At 35.5% G+C, this 16,927-nt stretch overlaps 2 protein-coding genes across 6 annotated transcripts in view; one reads left to right on the top strand and one right to left on the bottom strand.

Moving 5' to 3' along the window:
* GRIK2 (glutamate ionotropic receptor kainate type subunit 2) overlaps positions 1 to 16,927 on the top strand; it is a 648,281-nt gene that overhangs the window by 338,569 nt on the left and 292,785 nt on the right. The window lies entirely within an intron of this gene.
* On the bottom strand, positions 14,930 to 15,315 carry LOC309811276 (cAMP-regulated phosphoprotein 19-like). Its single transcript, XM_082633887.1, has one exon. The coding sequence runs from the start codon at positions 15,285 to 15,287 to the stop codon at positions 14,949 to 14,951; it is 339 nt and encodes a 112-aa protein (XP_082490013.1). The 5' UTR covers positions 15,288 to 15,315; the 3' UTR covers positions 14,930 to 14,948.

Raw genomic sequence — 16,927 nt, 5'->3', positions numbered from 1 at the left:
GTTTCCAGTTACTTAATAAACATTCCTATGGAAAATATAAATCTCCATAAACATTTTTATTACTTCCTTAGGATAAGTTCTTAACAATGGTACACTTGATCAAATATGTGCATGTTTTAAATTTTGATGTGTATTTCCAGATAACTCTTCAAACCTCATATAATAGTTTTCCAGTTTTCCTCTGTTATGGATTGAATTATGTCTCCTAAAAGATGTATTGAAGTCCTGGCTCCTAGAACCTGTGAATGTGACCTTATTTGGAAATAGAGTCTTTGCAGATGTAATCAGGTTAAGATCAGGTCATTGAGGGTGGGCAGCTATCCTTCGATATGACTGAGGTCCTTGTAAGAAGAGGGAAATTTGAACATAAACACACATACACACAGAGGAGAACACCACATGAAGAAACTTCTATTGTTTTAAGCCATCTCAGTTTGTAGTAATTTGTTAAGGCAGCCCTAGGAAACTCATACAACGTCTGACAATATTTGAGGGTGCATTCTTACCCACACTCTCTCCAGATTGAGCATTCTTACTATTTTATTCCTTTCGTCAGTTAGAAAAGTAAAATTAAAAAGATACGTAATAACTTTTGAATCTACATAAAGCTCATTATCTAGAAGGCAGATTATTATCATATTATTTATATGTACTTATGTTTGTTTACACTTTTATTTATCTAGCTGTCTACCAATGAACTTACCTTTAATCCTTTACTTTGTTTTGTAAAAGGATTTAAGCAGCTGTTTTCCAATTAGTATAGGAAAAAATGCTATAAATTTGAAGGAAGGGAAATTTTCATTAAATAAATAGGCTTGTGTATCATCCTCTCAGCTGAATAACTGGTCCTTGCAAGGTCTAGGTATGGCTAGAGCCTTAAGCTGATGGCTCTAATAGTGACTGGATTGCAGGGTGAAAACCTTATGTTTGTGATTTCTGGCTAGCCTCTTATCTCTTAGCTTCAGGTTTTGGCAAAGACCTAGGATGGCAAAGAGTCATCTGCTATTTCTGTGGGATAGAAAGCAGAGAATTCTTGCCATTAATGTTCAGCTTTGCTCTCATAAGAGTTTGTCTATGCAGCTGAAATATGCAGACTTGGTTCTGGAAGGGAAAGAGCTTCCAGCCAGTGTCAGTTCAAAAGTGTTCTGGGTTTACCCTTAGCCTCTGGGATTACATCATGAGAGGGAAAAATTTCTACAAAACATTCATCAATGCCACTGTCAGAGATAGTTGGTCATAGGCTGATTTGATCAGGATGACATTTATTATGTTTGAAGCATAAGAAGAGCCCATTGTGGAGTCCTCATTTTGAAATCTTTTCAAACAGAAAGTATTTAAAATGTCATTTCTTGGGATGATGAGACAGTTGCAGAGTGTGAGACAGTAATGGTGAAATGGAAGAGCAGGGGATTTGCAGTCAGAGACCTGGATTCTAGTCCTTGCTTTGCTGCTTTCATGCGATGTGTCACTGGAAAGGTGACTTGAACCTCTGTTTTCTCATCAGTCAGATGGGCTTGTAAAGTTCACCACAAAAGCTGACTGTGAGGGTCAAATGAGACCACGTTTATGTAAATGTTTTGGGAAAACCTACAGCTAAATATATGTAGCATTTTAGTTTGTGCTTTGACTAAACTAAAGTGATTAAACTTCGTGACCTTTAATTGTTTCTTCTCTCTTTTATAAATCTTTGAGTCATACTTAATCTATAGATGAAAGAACAAAATAAAACTCCATAATAACTAAAATTTTGTTTGATTGGAGCTGACTTTAGGCAGAGGAGTATTATCATTGAGGTTTGCTCATAGCCCCTCCTATGGCTCACTCATCCTGCTATCCTAGGATTCCTTACTTTCCATGGGGGTTCATTCTAAACCTGAGGTCTGTATGTTCCACAGGAAACAAACTGATAACCAATATTCTTGAAAGACTATCCTTGCAGATTTGACAGTTGGAAAAACTATTTAAAGTATAAATCTGCCTTAATCTACCTCTCATTAACCAGGAAAATTGGTAGGCATTTTGACAGTTGAGACGACACTTCAAAACAATTTTGTGACACTTTACCTTCTATTTCTAATGTTAAACCAGGGAGAAATGAAATGCCTCAGTGCCATCACAGATGTAGACTTCAAAGTGAAGGCTCAGCCTTATGAGAATGAGAGCTCTGGTTAGTTGTGAACGGGGAAGATAATTTAAAATTTCCTGATTATATGCCACTTAACTACTCTTAACAATTACCAAAACTCTGAATAGTGTAACTCTTTTAATGAAGATCATAGAGACTTCCAATATCTATTTCCCTACCTAGAAACTGGGATGAAACATTGTTAAACCATTAATTTATATATTTTAGGAGTCCTACTGCTTTCATACAGGGCTATCCACATGTTTATTATAAAGAAACCTTTATATTTTTCTCCCTTTTTGTTATATAAGCAAGTTATCCACCTCTGACATTTGGCTCAAAATATTTCAGGAGAATACTTCTCTTAGGAGATTATTTACTGTGGTGGAATATTGGAGTATTCCTGTTCCTTTACCTCCACATCTATATTTGGTGGATCCCTTCTGCAATCGAGGGCTCATCTTGAGTATCACACTTCCTCTGACATTCCCTGACCATCTTCATTGCAGAAACACTCCCTTCTAATCACTGTAATGTCACCTGCTTTATTATCCTCACAGCTTTTATTTGTTTATATGTTTACTGTTTGATGGCTCTCGTCTCAATGTAAGATCTACAAAAGCAAGGATCTTGCCTGTCTTGGTTACCACTGTAGCCCCTGCCTCTAGAACAAACTTTATTTATTGAAGGAATAAATAAATAAATGAATGAACTTCAGTTTCATCATCTGAAAAATAGAGATAACATCTACTTCATAAGGTTCTTAAGATAAGTGTATGAAACCATGAATGTCAACCTGTGCAAAGCATTTACCACAGTGCCTAGTAAGCAGTCAATAAATACTGATTGTTGAGGGAAATGTAGACTTAGATATTTAAAAAACATATATCCAGAAGAGAAACGTAGGAGCACCAGGGTGAAAACATTCTTTTATTTTCTGTGGGAGAAGTGAGAGAAATTGAGATAAAAAAAGGTAAGTGTGATTTAAATGAGTGTATTTAGATTTATATCCAATTAGAATAATTGTTCTGAAGAACCATGTTGTTTTACTTACGCTGTTTTTATCTTGCTTGTCTTTGGCACTTAGTTGGGGTTCTAGTAATCTTGAGGTTTCTAGTCAATGCGTGGAACCTTGCTGGTGTGGCAGTGTGGACACCCTCAGATGGCCACCCACCCGTTATGAGTGTCCCATTTGTAAGAATTCTCTGGAACAGTAGGAATCACTGGGGAAATAATAGGAATACACAAAGGAAACACACACCTTTTCTAAGTTGGCTTTTATGATTGAACCTATTTATGCCAGTTAGCATTTGCTATTCTTTTTTTTTTTTTTAGCATTGGCAGCTTAATTGGCTGCTGAATTTTAGAAGATAAACTATGAGTGTTTATAACTAACATTAGAAAGATTTAAAACATTCTTCAAGATAAATTCAGTGTGATGATGGAATTCACTGACTGTATAGTAAATACGATGCCAAATATATAAAAAAATCCCACAAAAGAATATTTTAAAATCATCCTGAGCTTACATTTTGTCCATCTGTGTCCTAAATTTGGTTCCATAATTTGAGATACAAAAAATCCATAATTTTAATATAAAATCTGGAGAGTAATATTCGTGGCCATATGCTTATACATGATCTCTCTAAACATGGGATAGTAATATTAACTTTTAATAAAGTACATAATGCAGTGATTGGCATTAAACAAGACAATTGAATTTATATAGCTTTTTCCTTACTTATACATTACTTCCTGGGAAGCCAGTGGCTTATATCCAAACCTTCCGAAGCAAGGCATCCAGATAAAATTTCTTTAATGCTGTGATGAGAATATGAATGTCAAAGTATACTATTGACTTACAAGTAAGATCAAAAGAGGAAGTGTGTTATGTTAGCTAAACCAGAATCAGTAGAAACTTTCCACTTAAGGTCTGAACTCTAAGTATCATAACTAAAAATGTATGGTGGCATTTCCATGTATTTTAGGCAGCAGCAATTGGCCAAAATATTACATGATGAAAGCTAGCAAGTAGGATTTCTTTCTCAAAAATGCTAGACTGTGGCATTATACTTGACATTTAGTAAAGCACCTTGTAGTCGTTGTTTCTATCAATATTTCTACAGCAATTTGATATTAAGATTGTATTTATTTTGCTTTCTAAATGGTAGAATATGAACTATAAATTATCCTCTAGATAGGTCAAATTAATCACTCCAAATGACTGAGTAAATTTTCAGCCAAGCTGAAATTAGAATTTTCAATCATGATTAGAAACATAATTGAAATTGAATGGAGTCAATCATAGAAAAAATTATATTTAACTCCTCAACACAGTGAAGTTCTTTTGTTTAGGCCATAGGATTATAGTTCATTGCTATCATTTCAAACCTTTTTATTCTATGTGTGGGCCACCAACCAGGAGCATCAGTATCAATGCAGAAAGATAGAATCTCAGGCCCCACCCCAGAGTTACTGAATCAGAATCTGCCTTCTAACAAGATCCCCAGTGATGTGTATGCCCATTAAGCTTGGAGAAGCACTGGTTTAGAATATCACTATATACTTTCTCATTTTTTTTCTTATGAGTAACAGACACGAGCTACTTGCCAGGTAGACTGCAATAAAAATTTTAATTTTGTTATGAAATATCAAATATGCAGTAGGCTTTCTATGTCTATCTGAGGGTGAGAAAGCCAGATTCCCAAGAGTGAGCTAGGTGATATATATTTCATTTTCTGCTAACTAGGTGTTGATATTGTGTGACTAGTAAAGATTTATAACTATCTAAATGCTTTGTTCAGGTGATAAAGTGTTTTTGGATAATAAGGTATCTGAGCTAAGTTTTTTATTTTTATCACCATCGAGGGACACATTATTCTCACATGCATCCAGTGTCACTAACTGACTAGATTCCTACTCAAACCATACTGTTCAACAGCACATTGTTCACATCTTACCTATAGTTTCCAATTGATTTTAGGTGCAAGGCTGTTGTCTGTTTTAAAATTCACATAAAGGACACAGTAATTCAATTAATCTTATGATCAGAACTCTTTTTTCCTCAGATATTTTATATGCTTCCTCATAAAAAGCAGAGTTCTTCAAGAGGCTAGGCCGATCTCTATGCTAATATTGGGTTGAGCATATAAGAAAAACATAATTCTAAAATGTTTGGTAAAGATTAGAAAACAAAAACCCTCCAATTTTCCATTTTACAGTGGAAACTTGCTACAAAGAATAAAGAAAAGGGGACGTATGGATACAGTCCTCTTTCTAAGTGTAGGAGGGAAGACTGTCAGAAAAAATATGGCTATGACTAAAGGCCCACTATCTTTTAGGTTGTGAGACTGTTCATTTTAAAAATAAAAATTACACCACTCTTCTATTTAGAGGAATGATGTCTGTCATCATTGCTGATTTGTATGCATGAAAAAACCTCCTGACCTTTTCTTTTTTACGTATTATAACTCATGTGAGTGCTGTTTCCATAAGGACTTATTAGTGGAGCTGTTGCTTTCTTGATAACTCAGAATACTAACTTCCTTCAGGTAATTGTGTTAGTGGAGACCCCAGTCAATGGGATATTTTGTGTACAAATATACAGCGTCATAATGTAAGTTCTTTTTAGTAAAAAATGAATAGATGTTATTCAATAAATATGTTTATCAAAGGAAAAACTCAAAGTGGGCTTTATTATCTTCTAGAATGAGGCCTATTAAGTTATATAGATATTTGGTGAAAGGTGATGATAAATCAGTTTCTTTTCATTGAAGCTACTTTGACATTTCTATGCCAGCTACTTCTCAGTCTAAGTCTGCATGATGAGCAGCTATGTATTTCTTCCTAGCATCTGTACTGGTGTTTAAACTATCTCTTTGGTAATCAGAACCTGGTTTTTTTTTTTTTTTTTTTTTCAGTGACTGTGATTAGAAATAAGCAAACTTATGTCCACACTTGTGACAGAGATAGTTAAGCCCTCTAATCCTTGTCTTTTTAAAATACCTATCTTGAAGCAAAGAGAGCAACCTAGCTGTCCTTTGTCACCTTATTCTCTCTTCTCTAAAAAGTGAAAATGGGATAGGGTGAATTATATAGTACCCTAAGAACCCTTGACTTAAGGATTGCTTTCTTTCCTTTATATTAGATTAAGTTAAAATTAGAAATCTCTTTTTATTTAAACTGTCATATGAAGTTTATTGCTTTCAAAATAAGCTTCCTTCTTAGTGAAATAAATCCCCCCTTCTTTTCTTACACTGAAACACAAAGAAATGTCTAATGCATTTTAGAGTAGCATACACGTTTGTTATTTACAGAGGTCCTATGGAATAGTGGTAGGTTGCCAAGGCACTCCTTCTGAGCTGATAAAGCGCTTCAACTTTGAGCATTTACAGAAGATGCTTCTCTTAACTGTTGGAAAGTTATTTTTTAATATGAGGGAAATCAAAAAGATCATACCTCCAAAATTAAAATGTCAATCATACCTCTAAAAATAACGAATTAAAAAATAAATTTTTAGAATAACTACTGGAAATACTTTCCACAAGACTTTTGTGACCTTTATTTGTTGAGTCATTAGTAACCAGGAATGAACATCATTTTTGATGCCTTGACTCCCATGCTTTTAATAAATTGTTGTACCTTACTCCACATCTCTCTCTCAGAAGTGTTTAACACTTTTGATTTTTTTTTTTTTTTTTTTTTTTTTTTTTGCGTGGTACGCGGGCCTCTCACTGTTGTGGCCTCTCCCGTTGCAGAGCACAGGCTCCGGACGCGCAGGATCAGCGACCATGGCTCACGGGCCCAGCCGCTCCGCGGCATGTGGGATCCTCCCGGACCGGGGCACGAACCCGTGTCCCCTGCATTGGCAGGCGGACTCTCAACCACTGCGCCACCAGGGAAGCCCCCACTTTTGATTTTTAAAAATTGGCTCTAGGGCTTCCCTGGTGGCGCAGTGGTTGAGAGTCCGCCTGCCAATGCAGGGGACACGGGTTCGTGCCCCGGTCCGGGAGGATCCCACATGCCGCGGAGCGGCTGGGCCCGTGAGCCATGGTCGCTGATCCTGCGCGTCCGGAGCCTGTGCTCCGCAACGGGAGAGGCCACAACAGTGAGAGGCCCGTGTACCGCAAAAAAAAAAAAAAAAAAAAAAATTGGCTCTAATATTTTAATTTAGAGAAATTCCTTCAATAACATTTGACATTAACTTTTAAAACATTTTCTCTTATCCATTGGGATTTTCTCTTTGGATACTCACTTAAGGGATGATCACACACAACTGCTCTTTTGTTTTTGATACATCTGTTCTCAAGTTTAATTTTTACTATATATAATGTCTAGTTTCACTTTTAACACTTCTCAATTCCTTTCACTTTTTACAAATCCTGTGTTTTGTTGCCATTTTGTTTCTTTTTATGTTTAGTGTGGTTCACCTCTCTGCTTAAAATTCTTAAAAATGATTATTGTCATTTTGAATTCCAACCCAGATGAATTGATTTTAAAATAACCTATGATATAAAGCAAATGAAGCATTATGATATTAAAATGAAGCATTATAGTAATTTGAAGTGTTTTCCAAGTTTAAATACAATTATCCTGTAAAGAAATACATTAAGGTAAAAATGTATAAACATGTGACTCAATATTAAGAGCATACTTTGAATGGCTTCACTCTTGACTCTAATATTATTGTATTAAAAAAATTTTAATTCACTTAGAGGGTCAGGAAATGAATAATATAAAATAAATTCAGACAAAAATACCACAAATGTGGGCTTTGCTTGAAATGTTATAGGTGAAGTTTAGGAATTTTTATAAAGATTTTAAGTTTCCTCTTTATCTTCTGTTCAACTTAAGAAACATCACTGCAAATCTGACATTTGCTAGACTCTTGCGTAAGCACAGACCAAATGAAGATGAAGTAAGATCGCGTATCTCCAGGTGCCATGGACCAGTGTGTAAATGGTCCTGTAAACAAATAACTGTCATTCAGGGTGCTAAGTGCTCATGGAAATAGAGCTCATGATATGGAGGGACCATCCAGAGAGTGCAGTCTGGTCTGAAGGAAGCCCTCACAGAGCATGTGAGGCTGAGCTGAGACTTGGAGGATGAATTCACTGGCAAACAAGAGGAAAGGCAAGATTGATGGGGAGTGTTTTAGTCAGAGACAGTGGCTTACCGGAAGTCATGGAGATATCAATGCATAACAGTACAGAATATTTAGGAAACTGCCAGTAGTTGAGTCTGGTTTACATGGAGGAATTCAAGATTAAATCAACATCTTTAATTCTACCAAGAGTAAAATATAATCTAAAAACTGCCCATCAATGCTTAAGATATGTGAGAGTTTGTTAGTGATTATCATTAATCCTGTTATGAAGGAGAATTATTTCTAATGTAGCTGCCCAAGTAGCACACTTGCAGGTGGAGGAAGGAAGGTGGGAAAAGGCTGAAAATCAACTGTTGAAATTCAGTAATGAATGTGGAAGAACCATGGAAAGGGAATGCTGACACTTTGGTTGTAATTCCAGTTCTGTTCATAAACCTACTTTGCGTTCTTAATTTTGTCCCTATGTTTCTTAAATATATAATAATCTTTGGCCTAAATAAGTTGTAGTTTATGTGAGTGTATGTTTTAACAAAATTGTGTTATTCAAGATAAAAATTGATTGTCTTTGTTGGAAATCCTGAAAGAACTCTTGAAATCCAATTCTTCTAGCTCACAGTTCCCCCACCCCAGCCCCTCCACCTCCTCCTCTTCTCCGTCTCCATTTTGCTAACTTTCTACTTTTTCTTTCCTGTGTCAACTCCTGAGCATCTATGGATAGAGCTAAGACTTCATGAATACAGTTTGAAAGTTACCTGCCCAGATCATTTCTAATGTTCTTTTAGACAATAGTTTTCATACCTGAATGGTGTTTAATTAATAATTAATTAATAGTTGAGGGGTGGGGGAAAGGAACAAGGTAAAGAGATCATTTGGGGGCAGTAGCAAAAAATATAACTGGGTTCAATTAGATGTTTCCCTTCAGCAGAGGCAGGACCTAGTGAGGAGGAAAGATAGACTATATGGAAAGGGCAATAGCTGGGGAAGTTTCTAGAAATTCTGATATTCTGATTGATGAGAAAAGTCATTAAAATACAATGAAATATGGAACTAAAATAGTAACCATATAAGTACTTATTTATTAATTCCTATTATTCTCCAGATATTTTAAATATTTTAATCTTTTGAAAATATCTAACCTCCTTTAGGGTAAATGCATTAATTCCTATTTGCAGAGAAAGTAATGTGAGTAAAAGGGTTTAAAAAATGGTTTCTTACTGACTCCACTGATACCCTATGGAGAGACAATGTTTTTGTACTGGCTCCGTATACATTTTAAACTTAATCCTCATATCCTATGAAACATTTAGAGTAGGCACAATTATTCCCATTTTATATCTAAAAAATTGAGATTCCAAAAGGTTAAATTAATTGTTCAACATAAGGACATCTGGTTTCTTCTACAGTGCCCTTTCCTCTCTATACTTTATAGGCTCCTTAATCTCTGCAGGAATCATCTTCCCCCTTCTATCAGCCCTCAAAAGCTTGTTGATTGCTCTCTAATTATAAATACTTGGAGAAAAGAGTGTGAATTGATATGTAAATGACCTTTCCCCCCTTAGCAAATTAGCACTTTACTTCCATCTAATTAAGCAGCTTTGTGGAGGAAATGGATTTTTGAAAGAAGAATGGAAAGTGTTTGGATTTGTTCTAGGGGTGTTTCTGGTTTAGCCAGCCTTGTGAATGAGGTATAGAAAAAGGAGTCGTTAGTGGGAGCAGACAATGAAATCAGCAAAAAGAGACAAGGAGGCTGGATAGCTGACAAACCTTCATGGGAAAGTAAACTGCCTTTCAGCTTTCATTCTTTCCCTAATGGTAACATATTTTTTAAGTAAAATAAAACTTTAATAATAAGAAAGTTCTGTTTCCTCTCATACTTCTGAGTGTTAACGCTGACGGATCCTTCATTGGAAATGGATATATTCAAGCTTAAATTACAAATTGTAAGGATTCAGAACTTACAGGATGTGCTTTTTTTTTTTTTTTTTGCGGTACACAGGCCTCTCACTGCTGTGGCCTCTCCCGTTGCGGAGCACAGGCTCCAGACACGCAGGCCCAGTGGCCAGGGCTCACAGGCCCAGCCGCTCCGCGGCATGTGGGATCTTCCCAGACCAGGGCATGAACCCGTGTCCCCTGCATCAGCAGGCGGACTCTCAACCACTGCGCCACCAGGGAAGCCCAGGATGTGCTTTTAATTAGGAAAAAAACGATTCCTTAAATGTATTACAAGGACTTTCTTTAGGAAAAAAAAGTCACTTATTGCAACGAGAATTGTTAGAAGAGAAATTGAGGCATGTTAAATTTTTCAACAGTTTATTGGAGCAAAAATCAATTCGAATTGAGCAGCATCCAGTTTAGCAGATAGAAAGGAGCTCTGAGGAGCTGTACAAAATGAAAGACTTTTCTAGGCAGAAGGGAGCAGGAATAAGGAAGTTATACTAGGCCAAATATCAGGTAGCTTATTGCAATGTTACTTTCCCTTAGAGCAGGGGCCCCCAACCCCCAGGCAGAGGACGGTCACCGGTCTGCAGCCTGTTGGGAACGGGCCGCACAGCAGGAGGTGAGCGGCGGGCAGAGAGCAAAGCTTCATCTGCCACTCCCCATCGCTCGCATTACCGCCTGAACTATCCCCCATCACTCACGTTACCGCCTGAACCGTCCCCCTCCCCCGCCCCATCTGTGGAAAAATTGTCTTCTTCAAAACCGGTCCTTGGTGCCAAGAAGGTTGGGAACCGCTGCCTTAGGGGATGGCAAGAATCTGTCAGGCAGATTACCTAACTAGTGCTGATCAGGCAATTCCTGATTCACTGGTTTAAGATTCCAAAACTGTGATTAAGTCTCAGTTTGGTGAGGTGGGGCTTAGCAAAAGTGACTCCATTTTGGGCCTGTTGTTTTGCTTTTAACAGAATTAATAAAACTCTGTTCTTATATATGGTTAGTGGGATTAGGAGCAAGGAATGTGTGTGTGCGTGTGTGTGTTTATGTACTTCCTTCCATGATGGTACCGAAGTATTTGATACTAAAGAGGAATTCAGTACATATGTACTGAATGTGTAAGTATATGAATAAATACTACCAGTTCAAATTTATCATTGAAAATAAGGCAACTGATATTCTCAATAATATATTAAATCCTTAATAATTCTTGAAAATTGATTTATGGATTTAGCAAAATACTGTATGTATTTGGGAAAAGGCTTTAGTCTTTGTTAAACTGTGCTACACAGGTTCATAAATAGCTAGTTCCTATAAATCATATAATGTTGTATTAAATTATATTAGTCATTCTTCTTAATAATGGCTTATTAATGGCTTATTTACCCTCCTGCCCATATTGCTTTACCAGCAAAGCAATATTTTATTGTTATCTTGTCTGGACCACTCAATTATTTTTGGATTTGCAGTGTTTGTTTTTGTTTCATTAATTAAGATAAAATATAAATAACAACAAACTGATACTAATTGAGTACTTCAGCAGGGCTCAACTCTGCTATTGACAAATTCACTTATCTTATTCTAGGTGCCCTTTAAGAAAAATAAAAAGTAATCTTGTTTGCAATTTTCTAAGACATTAGGACATATATCAAGAGGGAGAATATTTACACTGTAAAACAGCTAGAAAACAACTGTCAGATGCATGATTACCAGAGAAATTAGAAGAACTATTTTATAAGCATTTCTGTGGATAATAGTGACAAATACCACACATCAGAGAAAAGGTCAGACATACAAGTCTTAATTTAGATGTAAAGTAGTCTTTTTACTATTACTGAATACTGATATACCGAGAACAATTGAAAATATAGAAGTATTACAAATTATCTCCAAGGTACAAGATTTTTATGAAGAAGGAGGAGAGGTTATGAATTTCATAACCCAACCACAGCCATCCTTCCCTTATCTGGGCTGTGCCTCTCCCAGTGTATTGCGAAAAATCCTTCCTAGATCACACTGCCAGTAGAGGATTCTACTGTTGTATAACAGAAGAGGCCTTTGAGATTATCCAATTCACCATGTTAGTTTTTAGATGAAGATACTGAGGCCCGGAGAGGTAATTTGAGTTTGTCCTCTTGTAGTGCTTCTTAGAAGTGGAGATTTGATACTAAATCTGATACATGATCCTCAACCAACAGAGGAATTTTAACCCTGACATGCTGTCTTCAAGCTCTGATTAAAGTCGTCAGTTTATTATGTAATTTGTCCAATAAGACAATACCTCTAAAGAAAATACAGATTGATGAGACTTTCTGTAATGATTAAGCATGCAAAATATAAACTTGATAATATATAAAACATATATTTATCTCAATATTTCCATCTTCTCTCCCTCAGCTCCATGATTTTCTCACTGTACTTCCCAAGAACTATACACACACACACACACACACACACACACATATATATATATAATATTTTCATTTGAATATATTCTAAAGAAGCCATGTAAATGTATGTTCTGAAATGTGCAACATACTGCAAGGGCTTTCTTTTCATGACTACATAATTGTCCTAAGCATTTTTAATTTGTTGCATGGCAGATTTCCTGAATCAAATAGCAGCTGTTTTGGGAAAGTATTAAACACATTCTCTCTAGGCCCATTGGTTGTTGTTTTCCTTTCACAGCCTCTCACCATTAACTATATAGCAGCCAGAGCAGAGGAGTTGTTAACAAAATATATTTTCACTGCTAGCCAAACATATACATGACCTAGTGGTAATATTTGACTTTATATCATTTACTTATGCCTGTGTATGTCTTACACCAAGGGACTAACACCCAACAGGAGAAAGAAATGGGGAGAAATTAACTAAGTAACTGTGAACCATCAAGTAGCCCAGATTAAATAATGAGCCTTCAGTAGGCTGGAATAGAATAACATTAAGCCTTTGGAGTTCAGTGGGAAGTTAGATGCACCAATGGCAGTGCTGTGCTGGGAAAGCGTATATTTTAGTTGGAATTTTTGCGTGGAGGTGATCGCACATTATAATATGAATAGCTGTACTAAAGGCATGGAGGTTTTCTGCCAGCATAGGAGGTGATTAAGACCCCCTCTACCAGATAACAGCTCACTGGAGGAATGTAATGGTGTTAAAGTAAAATCTGAAAAACAGATGATTTTCCCATTCACTAGTCCATTGACTCTCCTTCTAGAGCCACTGTGGTTATGGCACTGCTCTTTATTTTCATTTCACAAAGGAGCACAAGTTGTTATGATATTTTTGAGCTCATATGTGTCCAGAAAGAAAGAAAAGAAAGAATGAAAGACGGTCTTGCATTAAAGATAAATGCAATCATTCAATGATTTGTTTTAAGAACGTTATATTTGTTTTGTTTTTGTTTCTATTGAATAATTATTGTAGCTCAAGATGATTTTCTTTTTTCTTCCCTACCCCTCCCCGCCGCCACCTGGGTCATTCATCCCTCTGTGGAACTGTAGCAGGAAATGGCACTGTATACTAAATGTGTTCCCAATGTCATGAGACAGGCCTAGCCTGACACCCTTAGAGAGTTGATGTTTGTCAACTCAAACTGCCATTTGTATATGAAATATACAAATTTTCATTGAAAATTTCATTTCATTGTTAATTTCATTGTCATTTTCCCCTTAAACATTTTCCCATTAATTATTTTTCTCTTATCTTCTATATGTTCTATATTCACATAGTATATAGGTTGAATATACCTGAGTATCTTATTTCATCATTTGTTTAAGCATAGCAGTTAATTTGTATCTTATTAAACAAATATTCTATTCAGCTAACAGAATTTTCCTTAATTTAGATTTAAATTAAAATGTACAGTTGTAGCATCATCTATTAATAATTCCTGGTGTTTCTGCCCTAGGTCTTGAAAGTACCTTGGGCCATTGTATTGATATTTCCCCTGCCAAAACATGCTAGACTCTTTGTATTTATTTATTTATTTATTTATTTATTTATTTATTTATTTATTGTTTGTGCAAAACTACTGTATTTACAAAAATGGCACAAAAGTGAATTCAACAGTCGATGCACATGCACACTTCATTCACATCTTCAACAACAAAAGGTATTCTAACACTACAGAACTGAATAAGAATACTAGCTTCAACAGCAGCTGTTAAGCACTAGAGTCACATAAGTTACACCAGAATGGGCAAATATTGCCCAAGTAAAATTCTATTGTTAAAGCTGAAACAGATTTAAGGCCATTCAAGTTCAAGGACAGGATACAAATCTTTTGAAGCCCCATCTATTTGTGTTTCAAATATGTGACCTTTCTTCTAATTGAAATATGTGACCTTCTAACTTGTGGTCTTAAACTTCTGTTTTACAAAATCCAAAAGGAAAATACAGAAGAAATCAATACAATAGAGGTTACATTAAATAAGAGTAACATACAAAGCTATAATTAAGATGAATTAAAGAAAGCCAAAACATTAAAATTGTAAAACTTGCTTGTTACTTGTTGGAACCAGCCCTACACTAGGAGTTAGGTAATATATACAATTATCTTCAAGTAGATTACTTTACATTGCTCTAACATGTTCTTTTCATCAGTGCACTGTTAAACTAATCAAAACTCTATACATGTATATTCCCTTACACACACACTACCACTACCTGCAAAGCCATAACTCTCAAATGACTTAGTGAGTGAAAGGAAATAAAAAGTGGAGAAGTAACATATTAAGGAGAAATAAAGGGAATTAGAAGATTCATGCAGTTCAGCTCTTTTAATCAGCCAGCCAGCTTGCTAGCAACAAGAGATGGTTTCCGTTGAGGAAGGTCCTGTGGAGTAGGAATGTGGTCACCAGTGACTTCTGTCTTATCCAGAGCTGCAGTAGGAAGTTGCTTGTTCTTCATTTTCGCTTTAGCCATGTTGTAATCCCCAGAATCAAAATATTTTTGCCCTTTCTGCAATCGTTTCCTTAAAAAATCTGAACCTCCAGGCTTTTGTCCCAGATGAGGATACCTTGCTTTTAATTTTGCTTCTTCAGCTTTCTCTGGACTAGTCACTTTGTCTTCCATTTCCTTCTGCTCCTCCGCGGAGGCTGCCTCGGGGACTTCCGCGGACATACTGCTCCCTCTTAGTCCGCTTCTCCCGCTCTGCCTGTATTTATTTACTACTATCATTTTCCTCATAGCATATCTGTTTTTATGTGCTTTTGAAAATAATAAGTAATAATTCGGTCATCTAAGCTTTGCTTAGATATGGAAAAATCAATCTTCAAATGGCCTTCTAGTAAAACAACTTTAAAAGAAGGAGAAGAAACATGTGTGTTGAACTCTGTTTGCACACAAGTAAAAAATAATTAAAATGCAAAACTTTTATCCTTGCTTTGCTGCTAGATAAAATAGCGTCATATTAAGAATTATTTTCAGATTATATTACAAAATCTTTAAAAGCTGAATCTTAGCATTTGTATTTCTTATGTCAGAGATGAATTGGCTCCTTCACTTTAAAAATACTACACTCATGCCAAGACTTAGGAAGTTGATCAGTAAGCAATCTTGTAATTTCCCAGTTTACTAGCAAAATTGAAAGGTTGGAATTGACCTTTTGGGTAAGGCAGTTGTATCTAATATGTCCATTTATTTTTCAGGATGAGAAAATTTTAATAATGTTGCCATTTCTTAAACCAGGAGGTTACTTTCAATCTGTAGGTACTCAGGACAATTTAGTTTGCTGGTTGTTGCTTCACTTTTTGCTGTCCAAACATGTGAATGTCTCTCTTTTTTTTTTTTTCATTTTAAAAGGTAGGTTTTACAGCAACAACTTCACAGAAATAAACTATTATTTTTGTTGCATGTTCTCTTCTCCTTTACCCAATAATTTATTCTACATTTCAGTTGTCCTTATCCCCTTCTTATAAATTATACCTCTTTGCACTGGCCTTTCCATTATTTGCATTTTATGCCTTTAGCTTTTTTGTAACCTGCTATGGAATTGACATTTTTATATGCAACATATATATTGGCTAATACAAAACATTCATTTTTCATCTATTTTACTATCCTTAAAGAAAATCCAATATTACATTGTATGCTTTTCAAGGAACTCAATACTTTCACTCACTATTTTCTTCAGATTTATTTTTTCACAAGAGTTAAATCTAGATAATCTCAAAAAATATTATTTGAATCCATCTCTGCCTCAGTATACTCATTAACAGGAGGGGTCAGTAATGTTTTTTACTTTATTAAAAGTACTAGTAGTAAGGAATAAATATGTTGCTGTTATAGTTGTTGGTGTTATTATTATTTACATCTACATGTTGGATATTTCTGAAAAATATAGTAATTAGTAGCGTTCCTCTTTTAAATAGAAGACATCTATGGTATGAGGAGATTAGTAACTAAAGATTTTACTGTTTATCTACAGTAAAAGTAGACTAGGACCTATATCTAATAGATCTTTCTATTATCTCATCCATTTTAAAAATAACTTTTATTTCAACTTTAGAGTGTTATATTTGAAATGTGCTAATTCTGCCTGTTTTTTTCCATCTTCTTTTTACTTTCAGATCTAAGTACAAGCTATGCATTTGACTCTGTTTCATGTGGTTGTGTTTATATACCTTTCACCATTTTTATTACTGATAATGTTGTTTGTATGAATCAAGTGAATAGATGGGATAACAATTCATACCTGTTGAATTTACATATGGTATTAATGAGTACAAGGCCAGTGATTCAAAGTTTGTTTTTAGTTCCAT

Source organism: Mesoplodon mirus (assembly GCF_964341445.2).
Source record: "Mesoplodon mirus genome assembly, chromosome: 10".
NCBI classification, from domain to species: Eukaryota; Metazoa; Chordata; class Mammalia; order Artiodactyla; family Ziphiidae; genus Mesoplodon; species Mesoplodon mirus.
This window is presented reverse-complemented; position numbering and strand designations above follow the sequence as displayed.

What these genes read in the sequence shown, in the direction of transcription:
- LOC309811276 (XM_082633887.1), bottom strand. Translation starts at nt 15,287, where the DNA reads ATGTCCGCGGAAGTCCCCGAGGCAGCCTCCGCGGAGGAGCAGAAGGAA.